This window comes from Thunnus maccoyii, chromosome 12, assembly GCF_910596095.1.
Source record: "Thunnus maccoyii chromosome 12, fThuMac1.1, whole genome shotgun sequence".
Classification (NCBI taxonomy): Eukaryota; Metazoa; Chordata; class Actinopteri; order Scombriformes; family Scombridae; genus Thunnus; species Thunnus maccoyii.
In genome coordinates this window covers 22521417-22539956 of record NC_056544.1, presented here as the reverse complement: position 1 = coordinate 22539956, position 18540 = coordinate 22521417, and the positions used below count along the sequence as shown (strand labels likewise).

General features: G+C 39.7%; 1 protein-coding gene across 1 annotated transcript in view; it reads left to right on the top strand.

The window, feature by feature from the left end:
- LOC121908816 (retinal-specific phospholipid-transporting ATPase ABCA4-like) overlaps positions 1 to 18540 on the top strand; it is a 38991-nt gene that overhangs the window by 6233 nt on the left and 14218 nt on the right. Inside the window, exons 8-28 of the mRNA XM_042429119.1 lie at positions 2767 to 3004; positions 3292 to 3431; positions 4184 to 4300; positions 4445 to 4642; positions 6615 to 6820; positions 7854 to 8030; positions 8906 to 9128; positions 9556 to 9777; positions 10088 to 10292; positions 10388 to 10480; positions 11319 to 11525; positions 11964 to 12141; positions 13738 to 13869; positions 14315 to 14454; positions 14556 to 14693; positions 15104 to 15285; positions 15468 to 15573; positions 15965 to 16170; positions 17245 to 17299; positions 17551 to 17610; positions 18243 to 18415. Of these exons, the coding sequence (XP_042285053.1) occupies positions 2767 to 3004; positions 3292 to 3431; positions 4184 to 4300; positions 4445 to 4642; positions 6615 to 6820; positions 7854 to 8030; positions 8906 to 9128; positions 9556 to 9777; positions 10088 to 10292; positions 10388 to 10480; positions 11319 to 11525; positions 11964 to 12141; positions 13738 to 13869; positions 14315 to 14454; positions 14556 to 14693; positions 15104 to 15285; positions 15468 to 15573; positions 15965 to 16170; positions 17245 to 17299; positions 17551 to 17610; positions 18243 to 18415 (3396 nt within the window). The remainder of the gene's footprint in view (positions 1 to 2766; positions 3005 to 3291; positions 3432 to 4183; positions 4301 to 4444; positions 4643 to 6614; positions 6821 to 7853; positions 8031 to 8905; positions 9129 to 9555; positions 9778 to 10087; positions 10293 to 10387; positions 10481 to 11318; positions 11526 to 11963; positions 12142 to 13737; positions 13870 to 14314; positions 14455 to 14555; positions 14694 to 15103; positions 15286 to 15467; positions 15574 to 15964; positions 16171 to 17244; positions 17300 to 17550; positions 17611 to 18242; positions 18416 to 18540) is intronic.

Below are 18540 nucleotides of genomic sequence, written 5' to 3'. Positions count from 1 at the left end.
ATGTGCATGTGTCTTTCTCATTTTACTTACTGGATATACAGTACATAAATGCAAATCAGAATAGAATAAGTCCTTTGTTTCTCTTTCTATATTTTTGTCTCTTACTGTTTCTACATTCCTCTTGTTTTATGTGTCCAAACCCCCAACCTTCTTTGGAAATCAGAATAGAATAGAAATGGAATATATAATAAAAGAGAATATTGTTGAGATCAAGCATAGAATAGCTGAACAATCTCACTTCAAGGTCAATTATCTGGAGCTTTTGATCATACCACATGATGGGCATCAGCAGATAGAGTTTGCAACGTTGTCATGGAATTGTAGATGTTTACTTTTTTTTTTTTTTTTTTTTTTTACATTTTTTATATTAACACTTTAAAGGATGTCTGTATGGGACAAAAAAATAATCTATAGCCAGAAGCTGGTTAGCTTAGCTTAGTGCAAAAATTAACAAAATCTACATACCAGCACCTGTAAAGCTCACTAATTTATTTTGTTATCTAATTAAATTTGTTACAGACACGAGAGTAAAATAAAAATAAATATATATATATTTATATATACTGCAAAAAATTAAAAGAACGTATTTCCTAACATTTTTCTATAGGATTCCTTTAAGGACTTCTTGTCCAAGTTGGCTTAAAAGTTGAGACTGAATGTTCATTGTTGACCTGGGAAACAGCAGTTTCTAGAAAACAATCTCACCACAAAGTCCATTTGTTTGCTTATCTGGAGCTTTCAATCATAACACACAGGGATATATTTTTTCTGACAAAGGATGCAAACATAAAGGAAAAAAAAAATGAATAGTGCCTGGGGAAAATTGCGTAAAAACCAGACAATATAGCCCTTTCTTTATTATCAGTTGTCATGGAATTGTAGATGTTCTGAGCACTTTAGGGGCTTATTGTCCATGCTGGATGAATATCGAATAGAATATAGTAAGTAGAAATTAAATGGGAAGGACTAGAACAGAAGTGCAAGATAAATAATAAAATAGAGTAGAATTACAGTACATTAAAAGCATTTGAAATGGGCTGCCTGAACACTTTTTCTCCAGCCTTCACTAATCTTGATGTAAGTGTTTATGAATTGCATCTTTACCAATGATATAGTAATTACAAAAAAATTGGACACACACACACACACACATACACCTATACACGTAAAAGAATGACTGGAATTGTGTCGTGTGTTTCGGCACGTTCACTGTATGTCCCAAGGGGGGGGTGTATCACATCATCGCCGTAAGCCAGGGTGAGAGAGAAAGAGAGGAGTGGAGGGGGGAGAGAGAGAGAGACATTTCTTGGAGGTGACACATCCTGTAGGTGGGACCTTCATATCACCGTGGTGACAGAAAGGCGAGCCAAATGCTCTCATTGCCCACCTCTCCTTCCTTTTAATTTAGTGCGCTGAGTGTTTGTGTGTGAAATAATAAATAAGAAGAGGGAGGAAAAGGGAGTGAGAGCGAAAGGAACCAGTGGGGGTGTTTCGGCAAGTGCATGTGCACAGACAAAGGTTATGTTTGAGTGGGGGACATAGTAAAGCAATGAGTCATTTTCACATACTGACCTTTTAAACCAGTTTGATTATTGGTGTTGCAATACACTCTACATTTAAAACTAATAATATAACTAATATCAGTGCTTATGAACAAATATTCCTGGATTTGATTTCCTATGAGATCATCGAAAAAATGTGAAACCTGGCATTTCATTTTAGGTTTATGTCTTCCTTAAGTGATTGTGTCTTTGGAGCGATGTGTGAGTAATAGCTTTTTTTTTGATGAACGAAACCAATTTAAACATAAAACTCTAGTTATTGGCAACCTTCTCTCCCTTTTTCTTTAGAAAGGAAATGATACATAGTGGGGAGAAATGCACTCGGATGAAGCTATTTTCGTTCTATCAATTGGAGGATATTTAGTCCACCCCCTGTCTATCCTTGTCATCTGAGGAGAGGCGTCTGTCCAAAATGTTTGCTTATCTTTCAAACTATTGTTTTCCACTTGATTGTTTATATTATAAAATTCGCTCAGTATGAATGATTATGAAGAACATAAATATCCCTACCTTGTATACAATGATCTAATAAAAGGTCAAATAGCTCAAAGCTTATTATTTACACTTCCCCGAAATACTCAACATTCAATCATCCTGTTAGATGGTGAATGAAAATTCAGCCCTGCTTGGCCACATTGATGCCCAGACAAAGAGAACGTCAGGGAAACCATCAGCCTGGCCAATTTAGTTGGCTTGTGCGTGTGCGTGCGTGTGTGTGTGTGTGTGTGTGTGTGTGTGTGTGTGTGTGTGTGTACTCTATACCTGATTTGGGTCAATCATTTTTGGAGCACTGTGGGTTGTTTGAGTTACCACATCATGAAAGTTCATTAAAAAGCAGAGACTTTTTAAAATGAAAGGATTAAAGTTTGTTTAGGTGAAATTTTAAATACCTTGTTCACTTTCTGGCACTCTCTTAATTGTTCTGTCTAACTAAACTCACCCATGTTGTATATCTAATATCAAGTTAGAGAGCTAACTAAGATAGTGAATATACTGCTGTGCCAAAATACAGCGTCACAGAGCCTCTTAGTCTGGTTTAGACTGTGTTGAGCAATAATAAGTGATTAGCTCTTTCCAGAGTAAACTGGTTTATACATTTAAAACTGTTATTTTTTAATGTACGTCTGGTGAGATAGCTTGAACAGAGGGAAGTTTCTAAATGATGTTAACATGTATGAAAAAATCTCCTTTATGTCTTTTGCAGCTGATGGACCGGGAGGGCTCTCAGGAGCTCCTGAAGGCTGTTTCCTCTCTGTTCCAATCTGGGGGTCCCTCCTCCTTCACCCAGCTGATGTCCAGTGTGTCGAGCCTCTTCTGTGGATACCCAGAGGGAGGCGGCTCCAGGGTGTTGTCCTTCAACTGGTATGAGGACAACAATTACAAGGTGTTTCTAGGGGTGAATGGCAGCAAGAGCCACAACTACGTCTATGACGACACCACCAGTAAGTGAAATGCCCCGATTTCCATTTTATGAATTGTACTATATACTGAAGTATATAGACTAATTAGAATATAAAGCACACAATGTACAACCAATCATATTAAACCACTTTTGGTTCGATATTATCAATATTATCTAAATGCAGGCCAGTTGTGGAGGATATAAGAAAATATCTTTGTACTCTGAATGATTTTGTAAGATGCTCTTTTATTTCTCTTTCAGTATTTCTCTTTCTGTCTCTACATTCTTCCTCTTTATTGACTGCTTTTGCAATTCTTGTGCCGATAGCTCCCTTCTGCAACGCTCTGATGCAGACCCTGGAGTCCAACCCTGTCACAAAAATTGTGTGGAATTCAGTCAAACCCCTGCTGATGGGAAAGATCCTGTACACCCCCGACTCCCCCGCCGTCCGCAAGATATTAAAGAGTGTAAGAGAGACCACCTCCAGCCCGACCCCTCACCTCTCTCTTTCTTTCTTTCTCTCCACATCTCTCTGCTCACTTTTTCTCCCCTTCTCTATTTCTTTCAACACGCTCAGTATCTGTTTATATGTGTCCAAACCCCCCCCACCCTTCTTAGGAATGAGCTGACTACCGAAGCAAAGGAGGGTGGAGGGATCAGGGGGCAATCTGGTGCGGTAGGAGGGAAGGGAAGAGGAGGGGAGAATTAAACAATAAAATGAATGTGAGGGAGCAGCAATGAAAGGAAAAACAGAATGTTTTTCAGTCTGTCATGACTCATTCATTGATCCTGGCACAAAGAAGGTCTCAGTTTAAAGGAGAGATTTGTTAATGAGCTGCTCCGGAACTGAAAATGACCTCATGTGATTGTCTGCCTGTTAAGTACCTGTGTTGTTTGAGGAGAGTGCAGTTGAGAGCTTCGATAAATAAAATGTTACTGTAGGATTCATAAATCAGTGCTTTTAACTGCTGTGCAATGCAATATAATTTGACGGTAAGTCATTTAGTCATGTTAAAGTTTATTGTTTCCAACAGTGCTACATGTGTAAAAAAAAAAAAAAAAGTTATGCCAGCGTCACTGTTTGCCACTTTTTTGTGAGAAACCTGTAGATAGAAGCTCAAATTGATTCCCTTTGTGATGATGCTTGATATATATCTAATATGCTTCTGCTATTTGCACACCACTTGTGAACTTTTCTTTTGTGTGTTTGTGTATTTAGGCCAACACAACATTTGAGGAGCTAGAGAGGCTGCAGAACATGGCCAAAGCGTGGGAGGAGACGGGACCTCAGCTCTGGGCTTTCTTTCATAGCAGCGTCCAGATGAACATGATCAGAGTATGAAGCATACATTGTAAAGATAAACAAATACATGTACTGCCCTCTCAGCCTTAATGGCCATAATATTTTTTTGTTAATATGGTATAAAGCTGATGTTTTCTGTAAAATACAGTAACTATACTCCTGTCCCAATCACTACAGGACACCTTGAGAAACCCAACAGTGATGCACTTCATGGACGAAAGTCTAGAGGACACAGATTTTACCACCAAAGACATTCTTAACTTCCTGCACAACGGTCCAGATGAGCAGAGAGACCCCGGCATGCCCAACTTTGACTGGAGGAACATTTTTAACATCACCGACCAGCTCATACGCATGTTCAACCAGTATGGAGAGGTGAGTAACAGAATCATATTGTTCCCCATCTGTTGAAGAATATGCATATCCTTCCTTCTTTTTTTCAGTCTGTATTTACAAAATTTTCCACATTCCCAGGATGAGATGTTTAGCCTTTTTGTTAGACCATCTCTCAGTTCTCCAGACAGGAGCATCAGTCTTCCGGGTCTGCTCCCAGGAGATTGCAGCCAGGCCCCTTTCAAATAGTACAGGCCACTTAGCACAGCTTTAGAGACGCTCTCCTGTCCAGTAGGCTGAAAGGTGGGGAGAACAAGCCTGCTGTCACCCCCCTCCCTGGCTTCCTTTGTGGAGCCAGTGATAAAGTGGAGAGTAGGTGGGAGTTAGTCACCCCCCCTATGAGCTCAATGCTGCTTTTAGTGTATGGCCCCGCTTTGAAACAGACCCCTGTGCCTGCGGATAAAAGAGGGCAAATCACTCTATCCATCCTTCACGCCTTCCCTCTTTCCTCTGATTTAAAGGGGGCACATGGGGTTGTGGTTTTAGAGAGAACCCTATCAGTGCAGGCATCTCAATCTGTCCTTTGTCTTCAAGTTCAGCACGAAGACCCCTCTGAGCCCCACAAACAAACCCAGGCGATTTGGCCAATTAGATATAGTTGTCAGTTAGCATTGGCCCATAGGATAACTGCTACAGTTAGCATTAGGTCCTCTAACTCTGTCAGGGGTATGTTTCTCACACTGAAATCCCATTGGAACATGTGTATCAGTGAAGGTCTTTCTTCTCAGCCCATCTCTGAGTGAACATTATTGTGTCGTGAATGTATGGTCCCGTAGAGATGAATGGGAAGTGGTCCCCTCGTCCTTCTGTGAGAGCTCTCAGGGTATTGTACAGTAATGTGAATGGAGACATTAGACACGGTGTACATAGGGGTAGAGGGGCTAAAGAGCGGTGTGTTAGTGTGTGTGTGTGTGTGTGTTGGGAGTTTCACAGGCTAATTACATGTGTTTCATAGAGAGACTGTGTGTATGCGCTGTCAGAGAGTGTACAGTGTGTGAGAGTGTGAGCTTCAGAGTGCAACTGTTATGTGTGTAAGTGTGTAGGTGTATGGAGTTGTGATTGTGGGTAGTTAGCTACATGAGTTCATGCGCTTGCTTTCCTGCATGTGTGTCTGTGTCTTTGTGTAAAGAATGAATGTAGTAGCTATAGTATGTCATCAGGTCACTTCAGTGAAAGACATAACTACCCACAGTCTGCAAAGATTATGAGTAGGGTTGGGTATTGTTTGAAATTTTCTTACAGACGGAAAAGGATACTTTTTTCATTTCACCGTTTGAGAAATATAAACATATTTTTTGACAAATTCTTTCAATCAACAAAATCAGAGTAGCCAGTTTTACTTTTTTTCTGTATTTGTTCGTGTCTGTTTGGTTTGTTTCAAGTATTTCTTCTAGTATGCATTTATAGAGTGTGTGTAAAAAATAAAGATTAATAATAATTATTATGATTACATTTATGTGTATTGTTGGTAAAGCCCAATTAGTTAATAAATTTATGATCACCAAAAACAAGTAGCCATACATGAACTTTGACTAAATAAAATTCTGCCACAGCTAAATAAAATTTCTGATGTAGATCAAACGTAAGTAAACAAGACTATGAATCAATGCCATCTTTCTATACTTGACAGCTTCCAACACTCACATGTTATGGACACATTTTGGTCAAGACTAAAAAAGACGTTCAATACCCAGCTCTCCTTGCCAGTTGTTCATGTACTGTAATCCAGTACATGGACATGCACTCACTCACTTATACACCCACTCAGTCATACTTTCAATTCATGTTTCATAGAATACAGCACTATCATCTTTGTTCACCTGGGAGCATATATAATACATGAAAACAAAAACCTGTATTTTATACTTGCAATGTAACTGCTGTAGCATAGTTTCCCAGTTTCTTCTGAAAACTTAAACTTACCAAACCCACACCACTCTTTTTCTCCCTGTAGTGCATCAACCTGGATAAGTTTGTGGCTCACACCGATGAGTCACAGATGATCCACCAGGCCTTGTACCTGCTAGAGGAGAACAAGTTTTGGGCTGGCGTGGTCTTCATGGACATGTATCCCTGGACCACAAGTGTTCCACCACATGTCAAGTATAAGATCCGCATGGACATTGATGCAGTGGAGCGCACCAACAAGATCAAAGACAGGTCAGTAGCGGATGTGTTGATTGTTTGATGTTTTGCTGCGAGCGATGCGCTGAAGCATTAGTTTCCAACCTTTTTGGCTTGTGATGCCTTAAAGTGAAGCAATCTCTATTTGTGACCACTTGTTAAGCTGTACATAACCATGAGTTGTCAGTAGCTCCACCAAATTGTTTCATTTGAGTACTTGTTTGAGACAAATATTTTAGAGAAAAAACAGAAAAAATGAATATAATTTTTTTGTAACATATTTATTCACCTTTCCTGTTCCATTAATCATACTGTGACCACGCAGATGTAGCTTGTTTCCAAACCACTGGTGACAAATAATTTATAAAAAGTAAAGTATATGTGTTTTATAAGCAAAATGACAGGTCAGTAATAGGTGCTTTCCTATACATTTCATTGCAACTGACTAGTATACGTACATACAGCAGTTAGATGGGTTCCAACAACCTGACAACCTTCCCCTTCCTACATTTTTTCCTGCTGTTTCCGCTGTGTTAATGAGGCAATTTAGATAGATTTGTCACATTCGTCATATGAAAACAAAAACAACCTCTGCATCTGCTCCCAAAGTGATTTCCAAAGTTTCTCAGTGGTTCTGTATTAACTCGATACCTGGGCTTTCATACTCCCATGATGGCTTACTTGCATTTTGCTTTCCCTTTGATCTCCCATTCATAAACAGACAGTATGTCAATAGCCCCACAGGGTGAACAAACAGTTTTAGCTGTTTACAGTGGTAATGGACCCAGAGGGAGTTCTCCCTCTATACAATTGAATAATCAGATTGTAAAAGGGCTTTGCCTCTGACTTATCCGCTTAAGTAAAAGCTGTGTACATGTGGTGTGTGTTTGGCTTTAGAGACTTTGGCTTTGGGATATATTATTATTAAAATATTCTGAATGGAGACTGGGATTACTTCTTCTAACAAAAAATGATTACAAATTAATTGTTTGTATAACCTAGTGGCCACATTTTAGCCAATAAGACAACCCAGCCATCTTTATAACTTACTCCCCGTGTTTTCTCTCAGATACTGGGATCCCGGCCCCAGAGCAGACCCCATGGAGGACCAGAGGTACATCTGGGGAGGCTTTGCCTACCTGCAGGACATGATTGAACATGGCATCATCAAGCTTCACACAGGCAACGACTGGCCACTTGGGGTCTACGTTCAGCAGATGCCCTATCCATGCTATGTAGATGACCTGTGAGTAAATCAGTCACTTCTTGTAACTGAAGATCATTCATATGGTGGATTCTTTATACAAAAAGTACAAACAAAGTAGTTAAAGCCGCTATGTCAAGACTTGTTCTGTGATTACAGCATCCTTAAACTTCTGCTGGAATTAGATTCTGTTTGGTTAAAATAAGGCTGTATGAGATTTGGTGGAAAATTATTGCAGTTTATGTGTGCTTTCAGCTCATTCAACTCAGTGTCTCCAGGTCGGATTTATTGGGGGTAGTGGGATGGATAAGGCCATGCATTGCTCTCTGCCACAGTGTTATTTTTGACATTACCACTGGGGGGCACTAAAGTCATACATTTTCAAATTCTACACATAGTGGATTCAAATTTGCTTCCTAGAATCCACCTTTTCTAAAAACATGTCTCTCTTTTTTCTTTTTCAATAAAGGAAAACAACAGAAATGGAAATGATTTTGAGGTTTTTATAGGCTGTATAGTTATGTTGAGGAGCAGGGACAGATTTTGCCTAAGCAATCCACTCATGTCCTAACTCAATGGTTCCCAACCTAGGGGGCCAGGACAAAGAGGTCATGAGATGATAGGACAGGATAGGATACAGAAAAAAGGATACTGTGACTGATTGTGCACTGTGGGAAACTTTACTGGATATTTTTCACTATTTTCTGACATTTTATGGACAAAATGATTAACCGATGAATCAAGATGATAATCAGTAACTTAACTGGTAGACAATGCAACATATGATAAATGATAAGGGGTCCCAGGTAGACTTTGCTTTATTTCAAGGGGTCACAGGCCAAAAAGGTTGTGAACCGCTGTCCTAACTCATCCTCCTCTTCCTCTCTATCTTCACTCTCCACTCTCTTTTCCTCCAGCTTCATGATCACACTGAACCGCTGCTTCCCGATTTTCATGGTGCTGGCTTGGATCTACTCTGTGTCCATGATTGTGAAAAGCATCGTGCTGGAGAAGGAGCTGCGCCTCAAGGAGACTCTCAAAGCAATGGGGGTTGACAACGGAGTCATTTGGTACACCTGGTTCATTGACAGCTTCATCATGATGACTGCAAGCACAGCGCTGCTCACCTCCATCGTCATGGTGAGAAAACACGGGCAGCTGAAGAGAGAAGGAGGTTATTCTGATATTGAAACTAGAGTCAAGTTTTATTTGCTGGTTTGGAGGATTAATGTTTAGTAGCATGTAATGGTGACCTCTTGTGGATGCTTTTAAAAAGCTCTGTTTAGTCATTACTCAAACAGCTGGTGGAGTTACCTTTCTTCTGCTATTGCTCTGCACATGACACAACTATTACTTCAGAGTAGCTATTCTGTTCTAATATATCTCCAAGAAATTGTTTAATGTTTCACTTTGGTGTCTAGATGAGTAGTTATATAATTTCTTTAATTTTCTAGTGCATATCAGGAGTATTTATTGTCCTGCATCTGTTTGTTCACAGCTGTCTCGTCCAATTTGTAAGTGAAAGTCACTGTCGTGTAGTAAATATCTTCTTTTTTGTGTGTCTCAGGGTGGAAAGGTGCTGAATTACAGCAACCCCATCCTTGTCTTCTTCTTCCTGCTGACCTTCACTGTCACCACCATCATGCAGTGTTTCCTTATGAGTGTGTTCTTCAACAAGGCCAACCTGGCAGCTGCCTGCAGCGGCATCATCTACTTCACCCTCTACCTGCCCCACATCCTCTGCTTTGCCTGGCAGGACCGCATCACCGTGAACATGAAGATGGCTGCTGTATGTCGATTTGATTTTTTGTTTAAGGGATTATACAAATACAGAAAAATGCATCATAAAACCCTCTTCTCTTCTCTTACTAGTTCAATAACTGTGCTAAAATACAGACAAATGTTTATCATTGTTTGAACAGACAGGATTACTCCCGACATAGGAATATATATGTAAATTTCCAAGTTGTTTTCAACACACATATTGATAAATTGAATCTTAAGACATTAAATGTTGCAATTTTCCTTCATGTAGATATTCTCCACTTCTAGTCACAAAATAGAATTAATATCCTTTCTGCATCCCTCTGCTACTCTAGAGCTTTTTGTCTCCAGTGGCCTTTGGCTTTGGGACAGAATACCTGTCACGGTACGAGGAGCAAGGTTTGGGTCTGCAGTGGGATAACATCCAGACCAGCCCGCTAGAGAAAGACTCCTACTCTTTCCTCACCTCCATCCTCATGATGATAATTGATGCTGTCCTCTACGCCGTCCTGGCCTGGTATCTGGATAATGTCTTCCCAGGTTGGGCTCCTAAAATACTATACAGTATATTTTAAGACTTTGTGGGTGGAAAGAGTTTATTTGAGTGAGAATTATACTAAATCTCTCCTCCACAGGACAGTACGGCATTGGTCGGCCATTCTACTTCCCATTCCAGCCGTCATACTGGCAAAGAGCTGCATCCGCAAACAGAGAAATGGCTGATCAAGGTTAGCATTACTGACTGATACGCTTCATATATGTACTATATATGTTAACTGTAGAGCACTCTGTGACTGGAGGGTTGTCACTTTATCAGATTTGCAAGTAGTGTCAGAAGTGAATGCCTGCTCTTATCGTTTGCTTCAAAACTAATTGCCTGTAGAAAAGGCATCTAATGCCCACTTGAAAACTGTTGTTGTATCGGAAAGGTTAATATCAGGTATATAATGAGTTGAGGCTCCAAAAGAAAGATTTTCTCTCTTGTCCTCTCCATTACACTGTGAAACAGCACGCCTGGAGCTGGAACTTAATCAGTATCTTGGTAAAAGACAGTTTTATGCGGTGAATTCTTGGCAGCTCAGGACCCGAACCCTGGTCTGTCCGACCACAGGCTAAACTGTCACAAAGTATGAATAAACAGAAGAGCAAAATTACTCACAACTTTCCCAGGAAAATGAAACTGAGGAAAACTAACTTGTTACTATTGCTCATAGCATTTTATTGTATTTCATAAATACAAGTAGAGATAAGGACATCTCAAAGCAAGCAGGAAACAAGCTAATAAATAAAAACATGCAAGCAGGATAAATACTATATTTCCATGTAATTCCCATACAAGCAAAGTATTTTTTAAGCTATGTAACTGCATATTGAGATTGCACATATATAAATATCCATCTCCTCTGCTAAGTTTTCATACTGATGGTGTTAACAAGCATGAAATGCAGCAAGCAAAGAGCAAGATACAGTACCCCACCAGTCCATTGTAGTTGGCTGTGAGAGGGGAACTTTTCTCAATTAAACCAAACACAATCAGAAAATGATTCTCCTGTCTGTCTCCTCCAGATCCTGAGAGACCTGAACCAGAGAACATGGAGAAGGATGTTGAAAGCAGGGGCACACCAGAGACATACACCTGTAACGGCGCAGCCAGCAGGAAAGCCTGTAAGCACCAAAGTAAAAGGGATCGACTGGAGAGAGAGAAGGAGCTGCTGAGACGACAGGAGGAAACTCCAAATCAGGAGGAGGAGGGTCAGGACTCAGTGAAGGAAGGTGAGTAACCAAAGAGAACTGAGGCTCGGGAAGAAGTAGTAAGAACTGAAAAGGAGGCGAGGCCAAACTGCATGTGGGTAACACACTGAGGACATCTGGTGGACAGGCAGGGTGTTGCTGCTATCCTCTGCAAGTGTTAAAAGGTTAAATAGTTAAAAGTTTTAGAAGTTTCTAGGATACTGAACACCAATCCTCAGTGTCAAACCAGATAAAAACTCCAACCTTTGTTGTAGTTGTACCTTAAGGTACATACATGTGTTAGGCTTTCATGGCTAAGTAAAGCAAGGGAAAATAGGGGAAAGGAGATTAATTAAAACAGGTCATTCTTTTGACTGTTAGTTTTTGAACTAACAGAAAACTACGCCTTTCTTACAGAGTGATTGTGGCCCCACAAAACTGTAAAATCCTCAATCCTCCTCTATCCTTTTCCCCACACAGGCCAGTTGTTCTTTGAGTCTGACCCAGTAGGCTTGCTGTTGGGGGTACAGATCCAAGACCTGGTGAAGGTGTTTCACGGAAGGTCTCGTCCTGCTGTCAACTGTCTCAATATCAATTTCTACGAGAGCCAGATCACATCCTTCTTGGGGCACAATGGGGCTGGAAAAACCACCACCATGTAAGCTGAAGTCATGAATATATGAATCACCTAAGTTACTAAATGCAATGTTCACAAATTCATAGCATTTGTTTAAAAAAATATTAAAACAATATTGAAAGATGTTAAGTTTTTTAACTCTCATCCTACCAACATATTTGACATACAAGGGCTACTGACTGGGGTCCCTGGAGACCCCAAGAATAAACTACTGTAAGAAACAACCATCATAGCAAAATGTTAACTTATCTCTTCTCAAAGCATTATTAGTTATAGATGGATGACAAATTAAAGGAAAAACCAACATAAAGTGTCTTAGTATAGAGTCAGGCCACCATGAGCCTCCAAAATAGCTTCAGTGCTCCTTGCCAAGTCTGTGAGATGCTATCGGAGGGATGAACACCATTCCTCCACAAGATAGTCCCTCATTTATATATACAACCTTTATTTAATCAGGTAATCTCATTGAGATCAAGATCTCTTTTGCAAGAGAGACCTGAGTACAGCAGATAGAAAGAAAAACAAACATAGCAGAGACAATCACAGACATCACTAAATAGATTTGAAGATGAAAGTTTATATTATATCATTTGGTCTTATGGAGGAGGTGGTGGAGAGCATTGTCTTACACATTGGTCCAAAATCTTCCATAGGTGTTTAACTGGGTTTAGATCTGGTGACTGTAAAGGCCCTTGCATTTTATTTAAATGGTGCATGGAAGCATCTGCATTTCATATGTTTCTTCACTCTTTTATTCAGGTTTTTCCTTTAATTTGCCCCCTGTCTGTATGTTATTCATGTCGTCTGAAAAAACAACAACAGATTATTATTATTTTAGGAAAGTTACAGTTAATTTGCATATTGTGCAAAATGAAAATATGTACTTGTCTTTAATACAAATTGCAGTTTTAATCCCAAGTACAGTCTTTCCACAAAGCCTTCAAAATGACTGACAGAGTGCCCCTACCCCCCTGATAATGTGTGATACTTTGAATTAAGACCCTCGATAAATAGTTCCATCTATTAAAACTGAATAGGTGGATTTGGGTGCTTTTGACTGGGGTCCCCCAGGACCCCAATACATTGGTATTTTTTAAAAAGCATTAATTAAAACAGAAACAGAAAACAATGACATGAAGTCATTAGGAACAAATTGATTGACAAAGTCATGAAAAATTGGAATGATAAAATAAGGCACCTGTGAGATATGACAAACAGTATACAGTACCTCTGGGGTCTGCGGGTACCCCAGTCGGTAGGATTGAGGTCAAAGATTTAGAATTTTTATGCAGTCTCAGAGATTAGCTGGTGCATTTAGAACATATCTCCAACATTTACAGTGCTTAAACAATTTTTCATACTTGCATGGCTTTTCACAGCAGCCTCCAGTTTTCTGAGCTGCTGGCAATAATTTTTCATTTGAACAGGACAATCAGATATTTACTTCTTTTTAAATTGGCTATTTTTCTTAGAGACATCATTTTCATAGCCTTTTATAGAGATTCAGACTGAATGTGGGTGGCGATTCAGAGGTCTATCCTCACATGGACGAGGTCCCAGCACAGAATTGTATTTGTCATGGCACTGGTACTGTATGTGTTTTTCTGCTCTGTCCAGGTCCATCCTGACTGGTCTCTTCCCTCCGACATCTGGCACAGCCTACATTAATGGAAGAGACATTAGGACTGACATGGATATCATCCGCTCCTCTATGGGGATGTGTCCTCAGTACAACATCCTCTTCAAGCAGTGAGTTCCTTTCAGATGCAAACAACAGTGCACAAGTCAGTTTAATGTGAATATATAGTTCACTGAAAGCAAAACATTACTTTCACACAGTACTTCATTTGGATATACAGCGAGAAAGAATGAAAGAAGGAAGGGAAACGATTCACGTTGAAGACCAGACAAAAATTGTTTATTAAAAGTTGTTAATTGAACTTTGAAAGTTTAAAGTGTCTTCAGTTGTAATAGAGTGAGGCGCTGACTTTGTTAAAATCAATGCATATTCTTTAAAAATCAAAAACAGTGGCTTTGACAGTGGCTGTTGAAAGCCAGGGTTACTGATTTACTTCCCCCATCCAGACTCCCATCTTTTTAAATCATTTATACATTCAAAAAAATCTCAAAACAACAATTTTACAGTCCTCTTCTGTAAACATTGTTATTACTGCTGCCCCTGTTTTTGTTCCAGTCTCACAGTGGAGGAGCACATCCTATTTTATTCACTGCTGAAGGGTCGGAGTCAGGAGGAGGCGGAGAGGGAGGTTGAGGACATGCTGGTGGACCTGGGACTGCCTCACAAGAGAGATGACGAGGCTCAGAACCTCTCAGGTGGACCGCTGGTTTCTATGTGTGTGTTTCATTGAGAAAATGAAAAAAAGAATGTAATTAATTTCTTTTGTCATACCATCTTTCCCTCACAAACACTACAGGTGGTATGCAGAGGAAACTGTCAGTTGCCATGGCGTTTGTCGGAGGGTCAAAGGTTGTCATCCTGGACGAGCCTACTTCAGGAGTGGACCCCTATTCCAGGAGATCCATTTGGGACCTCCTACTGAAATACAGAACTGGTAAAAATGTCACTGATGCAGATTCACATTTCATCCCTTTAGCTCCACATTTTATCCCCTTCAAGTGAACATTTTATCTCTTCAGCTCCATGCGCTAACTGTCTAGATGTACATTTCACCCCCGAAACATTTTATTGTTGCACTGACGACACTGAAGAATGAAGCCCAATCTTTTGCAGCTTCACAGCTCTCCTCAGGCACTTGCATTAAGTAGTGAACTGATCAAACGGAAAAATTCAGCTACACTGCTACAACAAAAGAAAAAGTTGTAGTCAGAAAATCAATACATTTTAGCATCTGTTGGCAAAGCACTTGAAAGCTGTGGTGACCCATAATTTTTTGTTCACTTGGAATGTGCTAAAAACGTTCTTTGATTCTGATGACATGCCAATAAAAGTACTCTTGTGCAGGCCGTACTGTGATTCTGTCCACTCACCACATGGACGAGGCCGACCTGCTGAGCGACCGCATCGCCATCATCTCCAAAGGAGAACTCCACTGTTGCGGTTCCCCCCTCTTTCTCAAAAACTGTTTCGGAGTGGGCTTCTATCTGACACTCGTACGCCGCATAAAGGATCTTAGAAAGAAGGAGGTAAATTCTACTTTTGACACAAAATCACCCAAAAGCCCAATCATAATCTGCATAATCTCTGCCCTGTCGGTTTATCCTGCATTAGAAAATACCTGCTTTTCCATTCCGTTTAAGTGTCAGCTTTCTCTCAAGGTTTTTTTTGCACTGTCAAAGGTATTCTTATTTTTGCTTGTTTCCATTAGAACGACTGCGACTGTGCCTCAGACTGCTCCTGTTCTTGCTCCATATGTACCAGATACAAAGATCAGTCTCAGTACCAGTCCCAGCATCTCGACAGAGTTCTGGATGGTAAGTGTCAATCTATTTTTTTTTTTTTTTGTTACATCTGCAGGAGAAAATCCTTCTGCAGGGATGTGTGTATGTGTGTGTGTGATAGAGTGTCATCCAAACTTGTATAACAGAGCCAGGAACAGAATACACTATTGTTTCACATTAATAATTTAGTGGAGATATTGACCCATGTGCCTTGTCCTCCTGATTCTGCCTGAGGACGCTGTGCTTTGATGCAATGCCACAAGGTTGTCAAGCACAAAATTACTCATGCATTTTTAGCACTTGAATAATAGTGTTTGTTTTTGTTTGTTTTTTTTGCATAATTTGTCCTTGTATTGGCTCTGTATTTTTGGAACATTTTCCTCTTCACTACCTCCTCTCTGTATGATTTTGTCCTTCTTCCCAGGGGATATTGAGAGCATAACAAGCCTCATCCACCACCACGTCCCCGAAGCCAAGCTGATCGAGATGATCGGCCAGGAGTTGACCTATCTGCTCCCCAATAAGGGCTTCAAGCATCGGGCGTATGCCAGCCTATTTAGGGAACTGGAGGAGACTCTTGCTGACATGGGCCTCAGCAGTTTTGGCATCTCAGATACATCACTAGAGGAGGTAGGGACGTCTCAGTTTCCATCTGTTGATATCCTGTTTTTACATTGAATCAAAAAAGATAAATAAGAGCTTCCTTTTGGGTAGTTTGGATTTTGTGATGGATCCCAATTTCTTCAGCTTCATGAAAGCACCTTGAGCTGAATTTGGGTGGCGGTGCATATTCCTTCTGTGGTACTACAATCTTTGATTTGCTGAAAAGCTTTGACTACGATGCAAAAATCTCTATCTTATCAAGTAATTTACTTTACTGAGTCCTAAAAATCTGTCATCTTTCTGCCGGTATGTGAGAGTATTTCAACCTGTTTCCACTACAGATACAATTTGTTTAAAGAAGAAATTTGTTTCAGTAGCTTGAAAGAAAACAAAAAAAGCAGAAGAAGAAAGAAGAAAGAAAAAGTTAACTTGTTTTTGAACAGTGGCCACTCTGATCACAAGTACTAAATGCATGATAATTTTAAAATGCTAAAATGTACCATAACAATTAATATTAAATAGCAAACCTAGAGACGAATTCATAAAATCAGTGAACATACTCAATAAAGTCAGTTTCACAACTAAATCTATTTGCTAACATTAGCTTTAACCATTGTAAGGTACTGTTCATGTTAGATCAGGTAAAATTGAAAAAGGTGTAAAGAGTGTATTGAATTGAGCAAAGGTGCATAATAATGCTGATAAATTCAACTCTTTATTTTTAAGAGGAAGAATGTGATTTTTTTTCTATGGAAAGTTATGTAATCTCACTTTAATTCTAAAACATTCCTGAGACAAGTTGATTTGTTTTGGAAACAGGTTGAAATTATCAACACAATCAATATTCAACACAATCAAGACAATAATATGACATTTTTTTCACTCAATGAAAGATAAAAATTACCGGTAAGATAGAGGATTTTGTGTGTGACCACATCCTGTCCAGATTTTAATACATCTCATTTTTTATGGAGTGAAAGTTTAACAAAGGACAATGAAAACGTTATCTCTTATAACTCCTGAAGTTAAAGGAAGAACTCATATTTAATGTATGAAAAGTTTTGAAAGTTAAGGAAGTTTTTTTTCCCTGTTTCTTTCCAGATATTCATAAAGGTCACTGCAGATGGAGAAGCAGCGAATAATGCCACCACTCCTGGTAAATACCACCACTGATATTCCACACAGCCTTTTCCTGGAATTGAATTTCTGACCTGGTGCCCTGTCTCTCTCTTGTGTTGTTAATCCATTTGCCTCATGCCTGTGTTTTATTATGTGTTTATTGTGACTTCCCTAACTTGAACATCAGCTACTTGTCTAGTCTTTACATGTGGTGTGATGCATCATTTGTCAGTTTTAACCCCCTAGTTTGTGTGTGTTTGTGTCTCACCTGTGCACTCTTACCTTTAGAACAGTGGATGTTACAGCAGAGAAGCAACGGCACTAAAGTTGGTGCAGAGGGAAATGAAGGTCAGAGTCTTGAGAGTAATTCGACAAAATTCTGGCAATATAAAAGTTGTTTTGAATCAACTGGACTTGGGTCAATCAGTATTTGCAAGGAATTTTTGGTATTTATCAATTAGATTTTATATTACTCCCTTTTCTATGTGAGTTTTGTCACAGGAGGACAGTCTGACTATTGTTAAGTAATATATCCATCACAGAAAAGTTCAGTAAACTGATGATTTACATATTTTGTGACCATCTAAATTTTATGGCTATAATTATGTGAAGTCTCATCCATCTGGAGCTCCGAGCATTTCAAGTGACCCAGGTCTGGGAAGTTCAGCTTGTAAAATAAACAAGAATGCAGGGAGTATTTAGAAGAGTTTTGCTGCTTGCGTGCTCTTTTCTAGCACAGCAATGCTTTCAAATTCATACATTAACTCACATTTATATCTCTCGACTTCAAATGAAGTTAAGCTGCCTTGCTCTGTGAGATCTCAGCAGTGTGGCTGCTGATCCAAAGCCTGCTTCTCCAACTTGCTACCACTTCCTCTCTGTGCTTTAGACGCCCCTGGAGCAACGGTTTTTCCTTCCATATACAGTATATTTTATGCACAGTGCTTATGTCTAACAGGCTGTTTGTGTGTTAACCACAGAACATAATGGCGTGTTGGAAACTAACGGCACTACCCCTGGTGCATCAGACAGCAGTGCAGGGAAGGGCTCCAGCCAGGTGAAAGGGACAACACTGATCCTGAAGCAGTTTCATGCTCTGCTAGTGAAAAGGTTCCACCATGCCACACGAAGCCAGAAGGACTTCCTGGCACAGGTACAGGGATGCAACAATGACTGGATAGGTGGATGGAATTTTCTGTTTGTCTTTTGTGGACATTAAATGTTGAGACTTTAATTATGTGATGAATATACTAATTGTGTGTGTGTGTGTTTGTGAGC